The sequence below is a fragment of the Rosa chinensis genome, chromosome 4 (assembly GCF_002994745.2).
Source record: "Rosa chinensis cultivar Old Blush chromosome 4, RchiOBHm-V2, whole genome shotgun sequence".
Taxonomy (NCBI): Eukaryota; Viridiplantae; Streptophyta; class Magnoliopsida; order Rosales; family Rosaceae; genus Rosa; species Rosa chinensis.
In genome coordinates this window covers 61,359,548-61,373,348 of record NC_037091.1, presented here as the reverse complement: position 1 = coordinate 61,373,348, position 13,801 = coordinate 61,359,548, and the positions used below count along the sequence as shown (strand labels likewise).

Sequence of the window (13,801 nt, the reverse complement as noted above, 5' to 3'; positions counted from 1 at the left end):
CTTCCCGGCCGAAAGGGATGAGAGAGTCCATGTACCATTAGCCTGAAGGGCCTGCAATTCAGAACGCATCGCCTCTTGCCATTCAGGATGGAGGGCGGCTTCGGAATAAGCTCTAGGCTCTGCAACTTGACTGATCTGGGCAATGAAAGAGCGATGGGCAGGCCTGTAACGATGATAAGAAACATACCGTGCCATGGGATATCGGGTACCTTTAGTCGGACCTGGAAGCAAGGAATTCGAGTGGTCTAGGCAAGCATACGTGACCTGAGAGCATTGATAATCCTGAAATTTCACCGGTGGATGACGGGAGCGGCTGGAGCGTTGAAGAGGCTCGGGTATGGGTACGGGTGAAACTGTAGCCGAGTCGGGTAAGGGGTCCAGTGGTGGTGGAGGCGAGTCGGGTGAAGAATCGAACGGGTTGGAAGCGGGGGCCGGAGAAGAGAGTGCAGGGAGATCAGAGGGCGGCGAGGCCTGAAGTGGGTCTGGGGGTGCCGGAGTTTTTGGACGGCGAGCATAAGTCCGAAGGGTTGGGCAAGGAGAGGATGGGGCGGGGTAGGTGTGGGTAGGAGGAGAGACGATGGGCTAGGGGGCGAGGAGGTCTGGTGTGCTGGGTGGGGAAGAGGATGAGGGTGCGATGGGTGGGGAAGGGGATGTGGCTGAGACGTCGGGACAAGAGGAAGAAGAAAGAGGATGAGAGTCAAAAGTGAGGTCAAGGGAGGAAGTTGGGTCAGACAGGGGAAGAGGGATTGGGCCGTGGGAAGGGGCCAAAGAGGAGACAAAGGAAACGGGTGTGGCAGAGGCATATGAAAAAATAGTCTCATGAAAGAAAACAACTCTACTTGTGAAGACCTTTTTAGTTGACAGATTATACAATTTGTATGCCTTTTGACCAACAGGATAACCGATGAAAATACAAGTCATGGCACGATAATTGAATTTGTGTGAAGTATGAACATTGGTAGCATAGGCCAAACATCCAAACACACGAAGATGATGGAACGGAGGGGGTTTTGAGTATAGATGCTCAAACGGAGTTTGGAAGGAAAGGACAGGGGTAGGTAATCGATTGATGATGTGTACCGCAGTAAGAGCACACTCCCCCCAAAATTGGGTAGGAAGATGAGCATGAAATTTTAAAGCGCGGGCCACTTGCAAGATGTGACGATGTTTGCGTTCCACAACCCCATTTTGTTGGGGCGTGGAAATGCAGGAATGTTGAAAAATAACACCATTATCATTAAAAAAAGAGCGGAGTGAAAGAAATTCACCACCATTGTCACTATGAAATTTTTTAATGCGAGACGAGAATTGAGTGAATGCATAGCTAAAAAATTGCTTTAGAATTGATTGCGCCTCATCTTTGTGCCTCATTAAAAAAATCCAAGTGAAACGTGTATAATCATCAACAATGGTAAGAAAATAATGGGCACCAGAAAGTGAAGGGTGCTTATAACGGCCCCAAATATCACAATGAATAATACCAAATGGTTTTTCAGATGAAATTGAACTAGAACCAAAAGGTAAACGACTCTGCTTAGCCAAAGGACAAACATGGCAAGCATTATTGGATTGAATTGAAATATTGAGAAAATTCTTGGCAATAAAACTTAAACGAGAGGGAGACACATGCCCTAATCGGTTATGCCATAGATCGGTAGATTTTGTGGGAGGTTGCAGGTTGGTTGAGTGTTTGAGGAGGAAGGTGAACAGATTATGGATTTCTTCGCCGCTAACGCCACCAAGTAGTATAGTCCACCACACTGCTTACCCAAACCAATCATCTTCCTCGTAGCCAGATCCTGCAGAATACACTAGTATGGGAAAAAAGTTACTGAACAGTTCAAGCCTCTTGTTAAACGACTAACCGACAATAAGTCAACTTTGAATGTAGGAACACAAAGCACATCTCTGAGATAATAAACTGAATTTAGAGGAAAAGATCTTGTGGCAACTATTGGTGCTTTCTGTCCACTTGGTAACAATACCGGTGGTAATGAAGAACCTTTCTTTTCAGATAATAAATTGGGAGAGGAAGCAATATGATCTGTCGCGCCGCTATCAATGATCCAGCGGCGGGAGGAGATTGTAGACAAACCTGGTTTGGCAACTGCTGAATTAGCTTGAGGTTTAGCACCTTCTTTGTCTTTAGTCCCCAAGATGCTAATAAGCTGCTGAAGTTGTGCTTCTGTAAAAGAAGAATTCAAGAACCCTTCTTCATTTTTGGTTTGTCCATCAGAGACTTGATTTGCAAAATGACCACGGCTTCTATCATTCTTGGGACGGTTGGATTTATTCTTTGGATGACCTGGTGGATAACCAATCAACTTGTAGCAAGTTTCAACAAAGTGCCCCATATCACCACAATAGGTGCATTCAAGACGTCCTCTGGAAGAGCCTTTGTGACTCCTATCTTGATCAGATTGTTGTCCACTTTGCAAGCTATTAGAGGATTGATCAAAATGGTGTTCCATTCTGCCTTATCGGCTAGAATTATTTGGCCTATTATTTCTTACAGCCATAGCTGCTCCACCATGTGAATCTGAAGCATGTGTAGTCCCAAGTTGCCTCTGCTTTTCATTTTGACAAATTGTTGCGTAAGCTTGTCGAATTGAGGGAAGAGGATTCATTAAAAGTATCTGACCTTTAGCAGCACTGTAAGATTCATCCAAACCCATCAAAAACTGCATCAATTTATGTCGGTCTTGTTGCGCACCACAGGTACATGAGGAGGCATCAATATATGAAGCTAATTCATCCCAGAGACTCTTCAACTTGGTGTAATAGGCTGAAACAGACAGCTGATCTTGTCTATGGTAAGCAATCTCTCGCTGGATTTCAAAGATGCGAGGGGCATTGCTTTGAGAGAAATGCTCACGAAGGTCTTCCCAGACTTCACGAGCAGTAGTGTAATAGATTACACTATCAGAGATTTCCGGGGCTACAGAATTGATAATCCAAGAATGGATCATATCATTGCACCGAGACCAAGTCGCATAATCATCAGGATACTTTTCTGCTGAGGGTGGTTTGATGACACTGTTGACAAAACCAAGTTTGTTCTTGGCATTTAGGGCTATGGTCATGGCTCTCAGCCATGTGGAGTAATTATCTCCATTGAGTGGTTTAGAGACCAAGACTAAGCCGGGATGGTCTGAATGATGAATGAAGAAGGGGTTTGAGATGTCAGCTTTTGGGGCATCTGATCCTTCTCCCATGATTTAAGAGATTGAGGAATGAAGCTTGCTGCACGAGAAGATAAGGCACAGCGGCAAGGGAAAGAGTCAGGATTTTACTCCTGCTCTGATACCATGAAAACAAGAAGATATGGCTGAATGAATAATCACTGATCTGTAATCATGTACATATACAGTAGGTGGACGTGCCCTACACGTTTGTCTCTCCTATAAGCAAGCTATCAGCTATCACTACCAACTACAATCTAGGAATATAAAAGGAAACTGTTATATACAGAATATCTCTACTTTATACACAAGATAAGTCAAATTATTTTCCTAACAGGCAGCTGTGTTTGCATATCTCCTTGTATGAGTGACCTTCTATCACATTGGGATGGAAATCAAGTATGGATCCCAGATCATCAAATAACCTTCCCAAGACCGAGGTATTGTGTCCGTCTCTATGAATCAATTGCCCCTGCACAACTTGTGAGTCTGTTTCCAAGATAGCAGGAAGAAAATCATGGTCCAGTATGAAACGAACAGTCAAAGTACATGCCAAAATCTCTGCATGCTCTGGTGACAGTAAACCAACAAACGCCTTATCACCTCCAGCTAGCATAGAGCCCCTACAATCCCGAATAATATAACCAGTACTGCCTCTCCATGTAGCATGATTAAAAGAGCCATCTACATTTAACCTTGAACCACCCCATTGCAGGGGCTTTCCAGCTTAACACCCTCCGTACTCGACAAGAGCTCACTTTCGAGTTATGAAAACAAAATTCCTGTAATCTTGAGATTGACTTGACTAACCTTATCCTCCCAAACTCTATTGTTACATTCTTTCCAAACTCCCCATAACAAATACATCAACTCCCCAAGATACTTTAAAGAAAGTTCTTTTGCACAAAACTCCAACCATTCCAACAGAGGAAGATGCAAAGAATGAGGATTGCAGCATACTTGGAAGACAACAGTATTCCTTTGAAGCAATTGCTTTGTAAAAGGACAGTCCCGGCATAAGTGTAGAGTAGTCTCAACATCACCAAAACAGAGTGGACAAATTGTTGTTTCCAACTCCACCCCCTTGGACACTAAATGCTCCATACAAGGCAATATGTCATGGCAGACTCGCCACACATGGATCTTAGCCAAGCTTGCAATTTTAACTTTCCAAATCTTCTTCCAAAAACTTGTACCCACCGACAGATCAAAAGGGCTACAAGATGAAGAAGTAGAAAATGAAAGCCTATAGGCAGTCTTCACAGTAAACTTGCCACTTTTCTCAAGATGCTAGGCCTCTCAATCCTCTACCCCCCCTTGTGGATAATGGAATAGCTAGAATGGCATTAGCCTCCATTGAGGGAAAAGTATTGAGGACCAACATCGTGTTCTAGCCTCCAGTAGCACTAATTAGATCACTCACAAGTTGAAAATCTTGTGACATAACCTGGTTATGACTACGTTTGAAATCTGGTACACCATGAAGCCAGGAGTCACTCCAAAAATTCACATCATGACCATTTCTAATTTGCCAATAAGTACCTTTACGTAACATATCTCTAGTTGAGAAGATGATTCTTCGTGAGTAAGATGGAGAAGCATGAGGTTCCACAGTCCAAAAAGAGTCCTCCGGAAAGTACCATTCTTTCACCTTTTACTTTCATAATGAGTTATATTTTAAAGAAGAAAATATATACAATTAGATTTTGTAGTATAGAAGCATACAACTTCTTTACTTTTGCATTTCTTGATATTTGATTTAAATACATTTAGTTAATTAATCTTTTCAACAAATTTTCCTTTCTTCAGTTTTTGAACATAAAAATGGAAAGACAGACATGACTATTGGGAATGATGATAAAAATTACAGTAATTGCATTAAAGATGTGATGCCCTATTTACTCTTTGTTTCCGGCCATCGATCAGATTTTTCTTTCAAGAACAAAAAAAAAAAAGTCAAATGCTTTGTAATACTAATTAGAAGGGTTGACTCTATCAGTTTTGGAGATCTTATTAACAGAGGAAACTGTTGTTAATTAGTATTGTTATAAGTACATCACAGTTTCTCCAATGTGCTAGTTAGATATGTTCCAATATACTAGTGTTCTATTTAACCGATGGGTCAGAAATAAAAATAATTATTATATGGTCTGAAATTATTACGTATATGTAGTTTGACTACTAAAACAACAGTCTCAAAGTCAAATAAAATGGACCTATATAATTTTCTTGAACCACAAATACGGGTACTTTGAGACTACTAAATAATTTTTCCCAGAAATAGAAGTACCCACCCATTTGGCTTGGCTTTACATTGTTCGTTATCCCAAAAAAAAAGCAACCATTTATAATTTAAGTAAAGCTCATTGTTGATGGAGCATAAATAGCGCGAGAACTCACTAATCTCAAAAGTCAGAAGCTGCTATATAAGTGCCCTAATTCACAAGTCAAGTCTCTCATCCAAAACTTAACCAACCAAAACATAATTATAACTCTATACACCATGGATAACGAAGACGATACTAAGTCGTCCACAAAATCATCCACAAAATCATCATCTAAAGATGCTGAAGACACTTCCAAGACATCTACAAAGCCATTATCCAAAGGCACTGATTCGGATGCTGAAGACGCATCCAAGACGTCTACAAAGTCATCGACAAAACCATCATCCAAAGGTGTTGGTTCAGATAATGAAGACGCATCCAAGACCTCTACAAAGTCATCGACAAAGCCGTCAACCAAAGGTGCCGATTCGGATGCTGCAGACGCATCCAAGACCTCTACAAAGTCATCAACAAAACCGTCATCCAAAGGTGCCGATTTAGATGCTGAAGAAGCATCTAAGACGTCTACAAAGTCATCGACAAAACCACCATCCAAAGGTGCTGCTTCGGATGCTGAAGACGCAACCAAGACATCTACAAAGTCATCGACAAAACCATTATCCAAAGGTGCCGCTTTGGATGCTGAAAACGCATCCAAGACCTCTACAAAGTCATCGACAAAGCCGTCATCCAAAAGTGCCGATTCGGAAGTTGAAGACGCATCCAAGGCGTCTACAAAGTCATCGACAAAACCATCATCCAAAGGTGCTGATTCAGATAATGAAGACGCATCCAAGACGTCTACAAAGTCATCGACAAAGCCATCATCCAAAGGTGCTGGTTCGGATAATGAAGATGGTCAAACCAAGACGTCCACAAAGTCATCGACAAAGCCATCATCCAAAGGTACTGGTTCGGATGATGAAGCCAAGACATCCACAAAGTCATCAACAAAGCCGTCATCTCAGGGTGCTAAAGATGCCGCAAAGTCAACAGCAAAGTCGTCATCCGGCGGTGGTGGTAAGGAGTCAGACAAAGTCGAAATCAGCGAGAGAAAATCAGGCAAGTCCTCAGGAGGGGCCCACTCTGAGAATAAGGAAGAGGTGCCATCGACTAAAGAGATCATGAGCAGCGCGAAGTTGGTGGCGTCGGCAGCGCAGGGGGAGAATGTGGAGAAGGCCGAGTTAGCGGGGGCTGCGAGCAACCTTCTCGGCGCGGCCAATCACTACGGCAAGCTTGAGCAATCGGGGTTTGGCAAGTATTTGGATAAGGCTGAGGATATGCTCCGTAAGATGGCCAAGAAGTCTGATTCTGAGTCCGACACTGGTGACGATAAGACTAAGAAGTCTGGTGTTGGTGACAGTAAGACTAAGAAGTCTGGCGCCGGTGACAGTAAGACTAAGAAGTCCGGTGCTAGTGACGGTGAAGGTGATGAGGACAAGCCGAAAAAAAAATCAGAGAAGAAGCCAGCTGCCAAAAATGATGAGGAAGAAGGTGGTGGTGGTGGGTTTGGAGATATCTTGAAGATGGCTAAAGGTTTCTTGAAGGGTTAGATTAATTAATAATCAGTTCATCACATATTTGCACTTAATTCTACGGGAAATTATAACATGGTCCCGGACCATAGTATACGTGATGGTCCGGGTTGATGTTATTGACCCATATGACTTGTATTTATTTTTTATTGGTCTCTTAATTTTATTTTTTTTTCTTTTCAGCCCCCTGCATGGCTCCCAACAAAGTCGAGTGATATTATTTGCTTGGACCACCACGTGGTAGTCTGAGACCGCAGAATAATTTCTCTAATTCTACTGCTTTGTGTTTAATTAGGCGCATATGGGCCTATTGCTGGCCTCTGCTTGTTGTCTTGTAATTTGGGCATGCGCTTCGGCCTGCAAAAAAAAAAGTGACTTGACCACAACAAATGTTGTATATTGTAAACTTGTAAGAGGTTAATGTATGTTAGATTAATAATGAGGAGTACTCTATGTGACACCTATGCCATATAATTGTATCTATTTCTAACTATATATACATATATATATATATATATATACAGATCTTGTCCAGAGCGAGGCCTCGCTCTGAAATTAAAGTGCGAGGTTGGAGTTTAGGGTCACTTTTCGGTCGCATATCCACATCTCGACCGTTCAGTTTTTAGGTACTAATGTATAGATCATCTCTGCAAAATTTCAGAAAAATTGATAGTCTTTAAGATATCTAACTCGCTTAAACCAATGGACGAACTGAATCTGTCAAACCTGAACCGTACTATCTTTAAGGCAGTTATCAATGGCTTAATGACTATCAATTTAGCTGAAATTTTGTAGAGATGATCTATACATTAGTACCTAAAAACTGAACGGTCGAGATGTGGATATGCGACCGAAAAGTGACCCTAAACTCCAACCTCGCACTTTAATTTTAGAGCGAGGTCTCGCTCTGGATATGATCTGTATATATATATATAGACACACACACACACACACACAAAAGTATTGTTTTCCTTATGAATAGTGGATTGGCTATTTTACCCTCGGGCCTTGCCTACTATTCTACAAATATGCCCACTCCATCTGTAAGCTTCCTGTGGCACTGACTGATGCTATCATGGTTATACGTGCTAGCTCCGAAAGGTAGGGACTAAATCTACCTGCTTTAATTTTAAGGATTGGCGACCCTGGAGGTCTGACTTGGATTGGATTCCTTGATATTTTCGTATGGCTTTTTTCTCTGTTTCTTGCAACTTCTTGGTTTGTGTTGTAATCTGTTGATGATAAGGTAGAGTAGCAGGGCTTCCATGCCCAATAGCGCCACTTCCCCAAACACAAACCCAATACTTAACTACAGCAACATTTCTCTTTTTGAGAATTTAGGATTTCAAATTCAAATCTTGAGTCTTTCTATGATATGAATTGGAAGGAGAGGGAAAGAAATACAAAATTTCAAATCCCAGCATCGAGTCCTTCAATCATATATGATTCATAAGGTCTGAATCTCATGCTTGGAGGAAGAGTGTGATAAAATAGATTTTGCAGCAATTTGGAATTCAAGAATCGGGTGTTGTTGCTGTATAGGTCATTTCATATCCTAAACTCTAAAAGTTATGTATGAATTAAGCCTTTTAAAATATGTGTTAATATGGGTGCTAACAGATTCCTCTTATTTGTGCTTTCTACTTCTGTTCTCTTTCTTCTATAGATTGTTGTCGGAGATTAATGCTTTATCATTGAAGGGCATCAATTTTAATGTTTATTATTTAAAAATTGTGAATTGAATATGCTGAATTAGGAATTGATATTATGCAGTTGTGGTATGGTTGGTATCACCACACACATGGAGTTAGAATGTTTTTTCGATTGAACATATACTTAAATTTCAGCTTCAATAGCTTGAATTTACCAGATTGGGTTTGCGCCAGCTTGTTGGATTTGATACTTGACTCATTTGACTAGTGTTTAGTGAAGTTGTAATCTATTAATATCCTCTTTCTCTAGAAACCCTAGAGAATACTCTCTCACTCTAGACGTTGTTGGTTGCACTAGTGCCTGTCCGGCTACGTCCCAGCAATGGCGACGGCCTCTGTCCTAGCCAACGCATGTCTGGTGCGGCCAGACGGTAATATGTTTTGATGCCGAGTTTCAGGCTCGGAGGAGGAGATCAGGGGATGTACTTACTCCTCTCTCTCAATTGAAAGGAGTTGCTGAGTCGTGGCTGCAGTCTGGGATTAGAGTGGACATGGGACTCTGCTGGGGCGGACCAGTGTTTGGTGACGGTCGGAGGTCCGTGGACTGTGTTCGATGGCATAGATAGACGGTTGTTCAGCTGGTTGACGGCAGTGATCAGATGCTTGTTTGGATCTTGGGGCAGAGCTTCCAGGTATGGTCTGGTGTGGGATAGGGATGGTGATCGTTGGCGTTCCTCGTCAAGGGTCAAATGGCGATGGTGTCGTTTTTGTTTGACAACAGTGGTGGGGAGACGGGGATGCAGGGGCTGCAAGGCTGCTTTTGGCTTGGGTCGGTAGGGATGGGTACGACCCATTTTCTGATGTGACCTTTTGGGCTTGGGCACTGGCCGCATTATGAGCTGAAGTTTGGTTTGGGACTCCTTTTTTGGGCCTGCCTCTTTATGTTTCGGTTTCCAATAATTCCCTATTTTTTAGGGATAATGTAGGCGCCTTTGTGCATCTAGTCTTCTAGTCTTTTTTTGTGTCTAGGCTTGCCATTTTGGCTTGCCTTAAGTTTGTGAGCGATCAATGTATAATGAGTGACCTATTTCTATGTACTGTCGTGGTACCACCACAACTTCTTGACTGTCTATAAATGACAGCGGAATGGTATATAATGGTCATTCTGACTTTGTATCAATGATATGTCTGAGACGCATTTTCTATAAAAAAATGTTTAGTCAAGTTGGTTAGAAGTCAATATGGTTATGTTTCTTCGATTCCTTATTCCAGCACAATTCAATTAATGCATAGAGAGCTCTCTCATTATCTTTGTTTTAATGCTTAGTTTATGAATTGATTTTTTTAGTAAGGATGGTACAAACAAAGTTTTGGTTTTTAAAATTTACACCATACGTTCCAATGCAATATGTGAATGATATATGTCCAAAAAAAGAACAAATTGAGACATGGGGATGTTCCTCTGTTCCATATTCTTTCCAGAATACTTTATAGGCAAAATAACTCATTCTTATGATTTTTTTATTTTATTTTTAATTTTCATTTTCATTGAAGCTTTACATTTATGGTTTTTATATATTCTTTATTTGTTTCACATGATATCACTTTCTGTAAAGCCATAATTCGATGCCTAAATTCTTTATCTACTTCTAATTAGTAGCACTAACTATCTGGAACTTGGAGGTTTCCATATGAAAAGTCAAAAAGTCTAGACCTTTGGACAATATCGTTTATCTATTATGCAATCACTATAGTTCCATCATTAGCACATCTATAACAAAAAGATCCGCAACAAAGAGCGGATTATCTAACTAGTGTCGGAACTAAATGTTGATATTGGAATGTTGCAATGTTGTTAAATTATGGGTGAGGCATGAGCCTTGTGTGGTTGTCTACTCAATCCCAAATTTTTTGAATTACGTCCTAACACAACTTGTACAGTTTACCACACTTCCATGCTAAATATGATCCAAAGTAGTATAGGTCATACTTGCTTCATGTAAAAGAATTCCCGCAAGTAGGATGATCATGAATGATGGCTTGAATAACTTGTTGCTATTACTATGTCCATCACTTGATATTATTTCAAGGTACAATATTTATTCATATAAACATTACTTCATTTTGACAGTATTTCAGTTGCTTCATTGAGATAATGGAAGAAATTACAGCACCCACTCCACTGGTAAGTTCCAACTTTTACATTGAGATAAAAATAAAAATAAAGAACAGAAAAGCAGAACTTGGCAAACGTGTGTCAAGATGCTAGTTATTAGTAGGTAACTTTTTTTTTTTATACGGAAAGACTATAGATTAAAGATGGAAGCCTCTTTGGCATCCTGAGTTTACAAGATCGAACATTAAGGCTCTTGAAGCCTCCATAGGGACTTTATTTGTCCACACATTTCCACTAGTACAATTATGGCCTAGATTAGCTATAGCATCTGCTACAAAGTTTGCTTCCCTGAAGATATGTCGAAATGAAATTGAGTTGAAACTTGTAGCAATGGCTTGGATATCTTGAATAATTTTGAGTAAGCGCCAGGGTGGGTGTATAACTTTATTGACAGCATCAATGACAAGTTTGGAGTCGCCCTCAACTTCAACTCTGTTGTGTCCTCGTTCTAAAGCACAGACGAGTCCGTTACGTAGAGCAATAGCTTCTGTTAAAGGAACTGTAGAAGTACCAACTTGTTCAGTGGCAGCTATCAGGGGCCTTCCATGAACTTCACGTATAACAAAACCACCTGCAGCGGAGGTTCCATTTACTGATCCATCAAAGTTGAGTTTAACTGCACAAGCAGAAGGAGCTATCCACCTAATGGTTGTTTGTTTGTTTTGGGAAAAAACTCTCTCTGCTTGTCCCTCTGTAGATCTGACATCACCCATATTCGCAGCAGAAGCTGCTACCACAGATTGTGGGTTTGGGTTTGCATTTCTGAACACTTTATCATTTATGGCTTTCCAGATTTTCCAACAGGAGGTGATTATTTTTGCAAAGAGGCTACTGTTAAAAGGTTGAGAAATGAACAAATCATGGAAGACTTTGAGATATCCCTCATTCCAGCTCAAAGTTGCAGGCATACCTGTCAATCTCCATACTTCTGCAGCAAAACTACAACAGCCAAAAAGATGGTCTGCAGTTTCATTGTCAATATTACACATAGGACAAGAATTGTCATCTATCATTCTAAATTTAGAGAGTCTATCTCTTGTTTTCAATCTTCCTCTTAGCAATAGCCAACCAAATAGTTTGATTTTTGGTTGGATATCCAGTTTCCATAATTTGCTGATAAGAGCAATTTGATTGTGCTTTTCTTGTGTATTAAGTTGCAACCAAGTGGCTGATTTGATGGTAAAGAGACCATTTGAAGATGGTCCCCAAATGAAGTCATCTTCCTGTTCAGTTGTAGGAACATGAATACTTGTAATCTGATTAATGATGTTATGATCAAAAAAGAGGGAGAGCTTACCCTTATTCCAGGCCTTGTCCTGTATATAGTTGTCAACAGTTTCATCCCAATTGATTAGGTGCCTTTTGTCTTCTGCAACATAAATATGCAAGGGGTGATCAAACACCCAATTGAATATCCAGAAGTGGATTGATTTTCCATTGCCTAAGATCTATCTCATGCCTTTAAGAATGAGGTCTCGTGCATCCAGTACTCCTTTCCAGGCAAGAGAGTTTGACTGCTTCTTCCTAACCTGGAAAAAAGAGGCATTCCTTAGATACTTTTTTCTCATTATTTGAGCCCACCAGTTATCTTGTTCTTTAATTATTTTCCAAGCCAATTTGGCTATAGCTACATTGTTGAAGAAAGCAGAGGGCCTTATACCTAAACCCCCCATTGACTTGGGTTGGCAAACCTGCTTCCAAGCAATCGGGGGGCATTTCATGTCCGATCCCCATAAAAAGGACCTGGCCTGCTTGTCAATACTATTAGTTATCTTCTTGGAACATTTAAAACATGACATAGCATGGTTTGGCATCCAATTTGGCTTTAAATGGTCCTATGGATATGACCGCATCATGGATTTCCTCGTCTGTTACCTGTTTCATAAGCAATAAGTTATCTTCATTAGTGATTCAGGGAGTGATAATAGAAATAAAATTATTTATGGAATTGGCACTAGGTGTATGATCAGCAGAATCTTTTCTTGAAGTCTCGGACTAGCATCTCGGCTATTTCCTGGTTTGTAGTAACCCATGTTCCCTCATTATTTTTGAGTTTCATAATATAGTTATTCCTTTTCCTCATATTAGCCTGCATTTGGAAAAACTTGGTGTTCCTGTCTCCGAGCTGCAGCCAATTCGCTCTTGATTTTTGCAGCTAGAACAGTTCCTCATCTTTATAACATTGTGTTAATTGCTTTCGTAATTCCTGATCCTGTCCCTGCAAATAAGTAGAATCAGGTGAGAGCATTAACTGTTGCTGAACAATGTAGTTTTGTTCATTGAGGTTTTCTATTTTTTTAAAAAGGTTACCATAAACATTTTTATTCCAAACCTTTGCCTGGGCAATGAACTGATTACAAATAGTAAGGAAGTTGTGGAGGGAGTTTTCCTTAACCCTTTGCTGCCAAATGTTTTGTACCATTGGTTTAAAACCTCTGTGGGAAAGCCACATTGCCTCAAATTTGAACCCCCTACCAACCTGCTTTTCTTCTTGTTTCAGGGTAAGGCAGATAGGTCCATGATCAGAACCAATAATTGGCAAGTTTTCAAGGCGTAAGTCCGGAAAGTCATTTAGTAAGTTGGCATTAGCACAAGCCCTGTCTAATATTTCAAAGATAAGGGTATCATCAATGTGTTTGTTAGTCCAAGTATAAGGTAAACCAGAAGCATTAATAGAGAAAAGACTCTCCCTATTTAAGAAATGAATGAAGTTAAGCATATAATTTGTTACCACTTGGTTACCACCAAGTTTTTCGCTCATATTGGCAATAATGTTGAAATCTCCAATTACGAGCCATTTATTAGTGCGGGGAGGATTTAACTTAGAGATTTCATCCCAAAGTTGGGCTTGTTTCTCTTTTTGAGGATAGGCATAGATAAACGTAGTATACCAAAAGTCATTTGTAATAAGGTCAGTAATAGTGCAGTG

General features: G+C 40.5%; 1 protein-coding gene across 2 annotated transcripts; it reads left to right on the top strand.

The window, feature by feature from the left end:
• Positions 1 to 5,645: 5,645 nt before the first annotated feature.
• LOC112201154 (cell wall protein RBR3) lies at positions 5,646 to 7,513 on the top strand. 2 transcript variants are annotated; one of them, XM_040519125.1, is made up of 2 exons: positions 5,646 to 7,045; positions 7,228 to 7,513. In XM_040519125.1, exons 1-2 carry the CDS (start codon positions 5,686 to 5,688, stop codon positions 7,257 to 7,259), a joined length of 1,392 nt encoding a protein of 463 aa, XP_040375059.1. In that variant the 5' UTR covers positions 5,646 to 5,685; the 3' UTR covers positions 7,260 to 7,513. The 2 variants fall into 2 exon arrangements, with proteins under 2 accessions (XP_040375059.1, XP_024197938.1); XM_024342170.2 differs by having other exon boundaries at positions 5,646 to 7,057.
• The last annotated feature ends 6,288 nt before the right edge of the window (positions 7,514 to 13,801 follow it).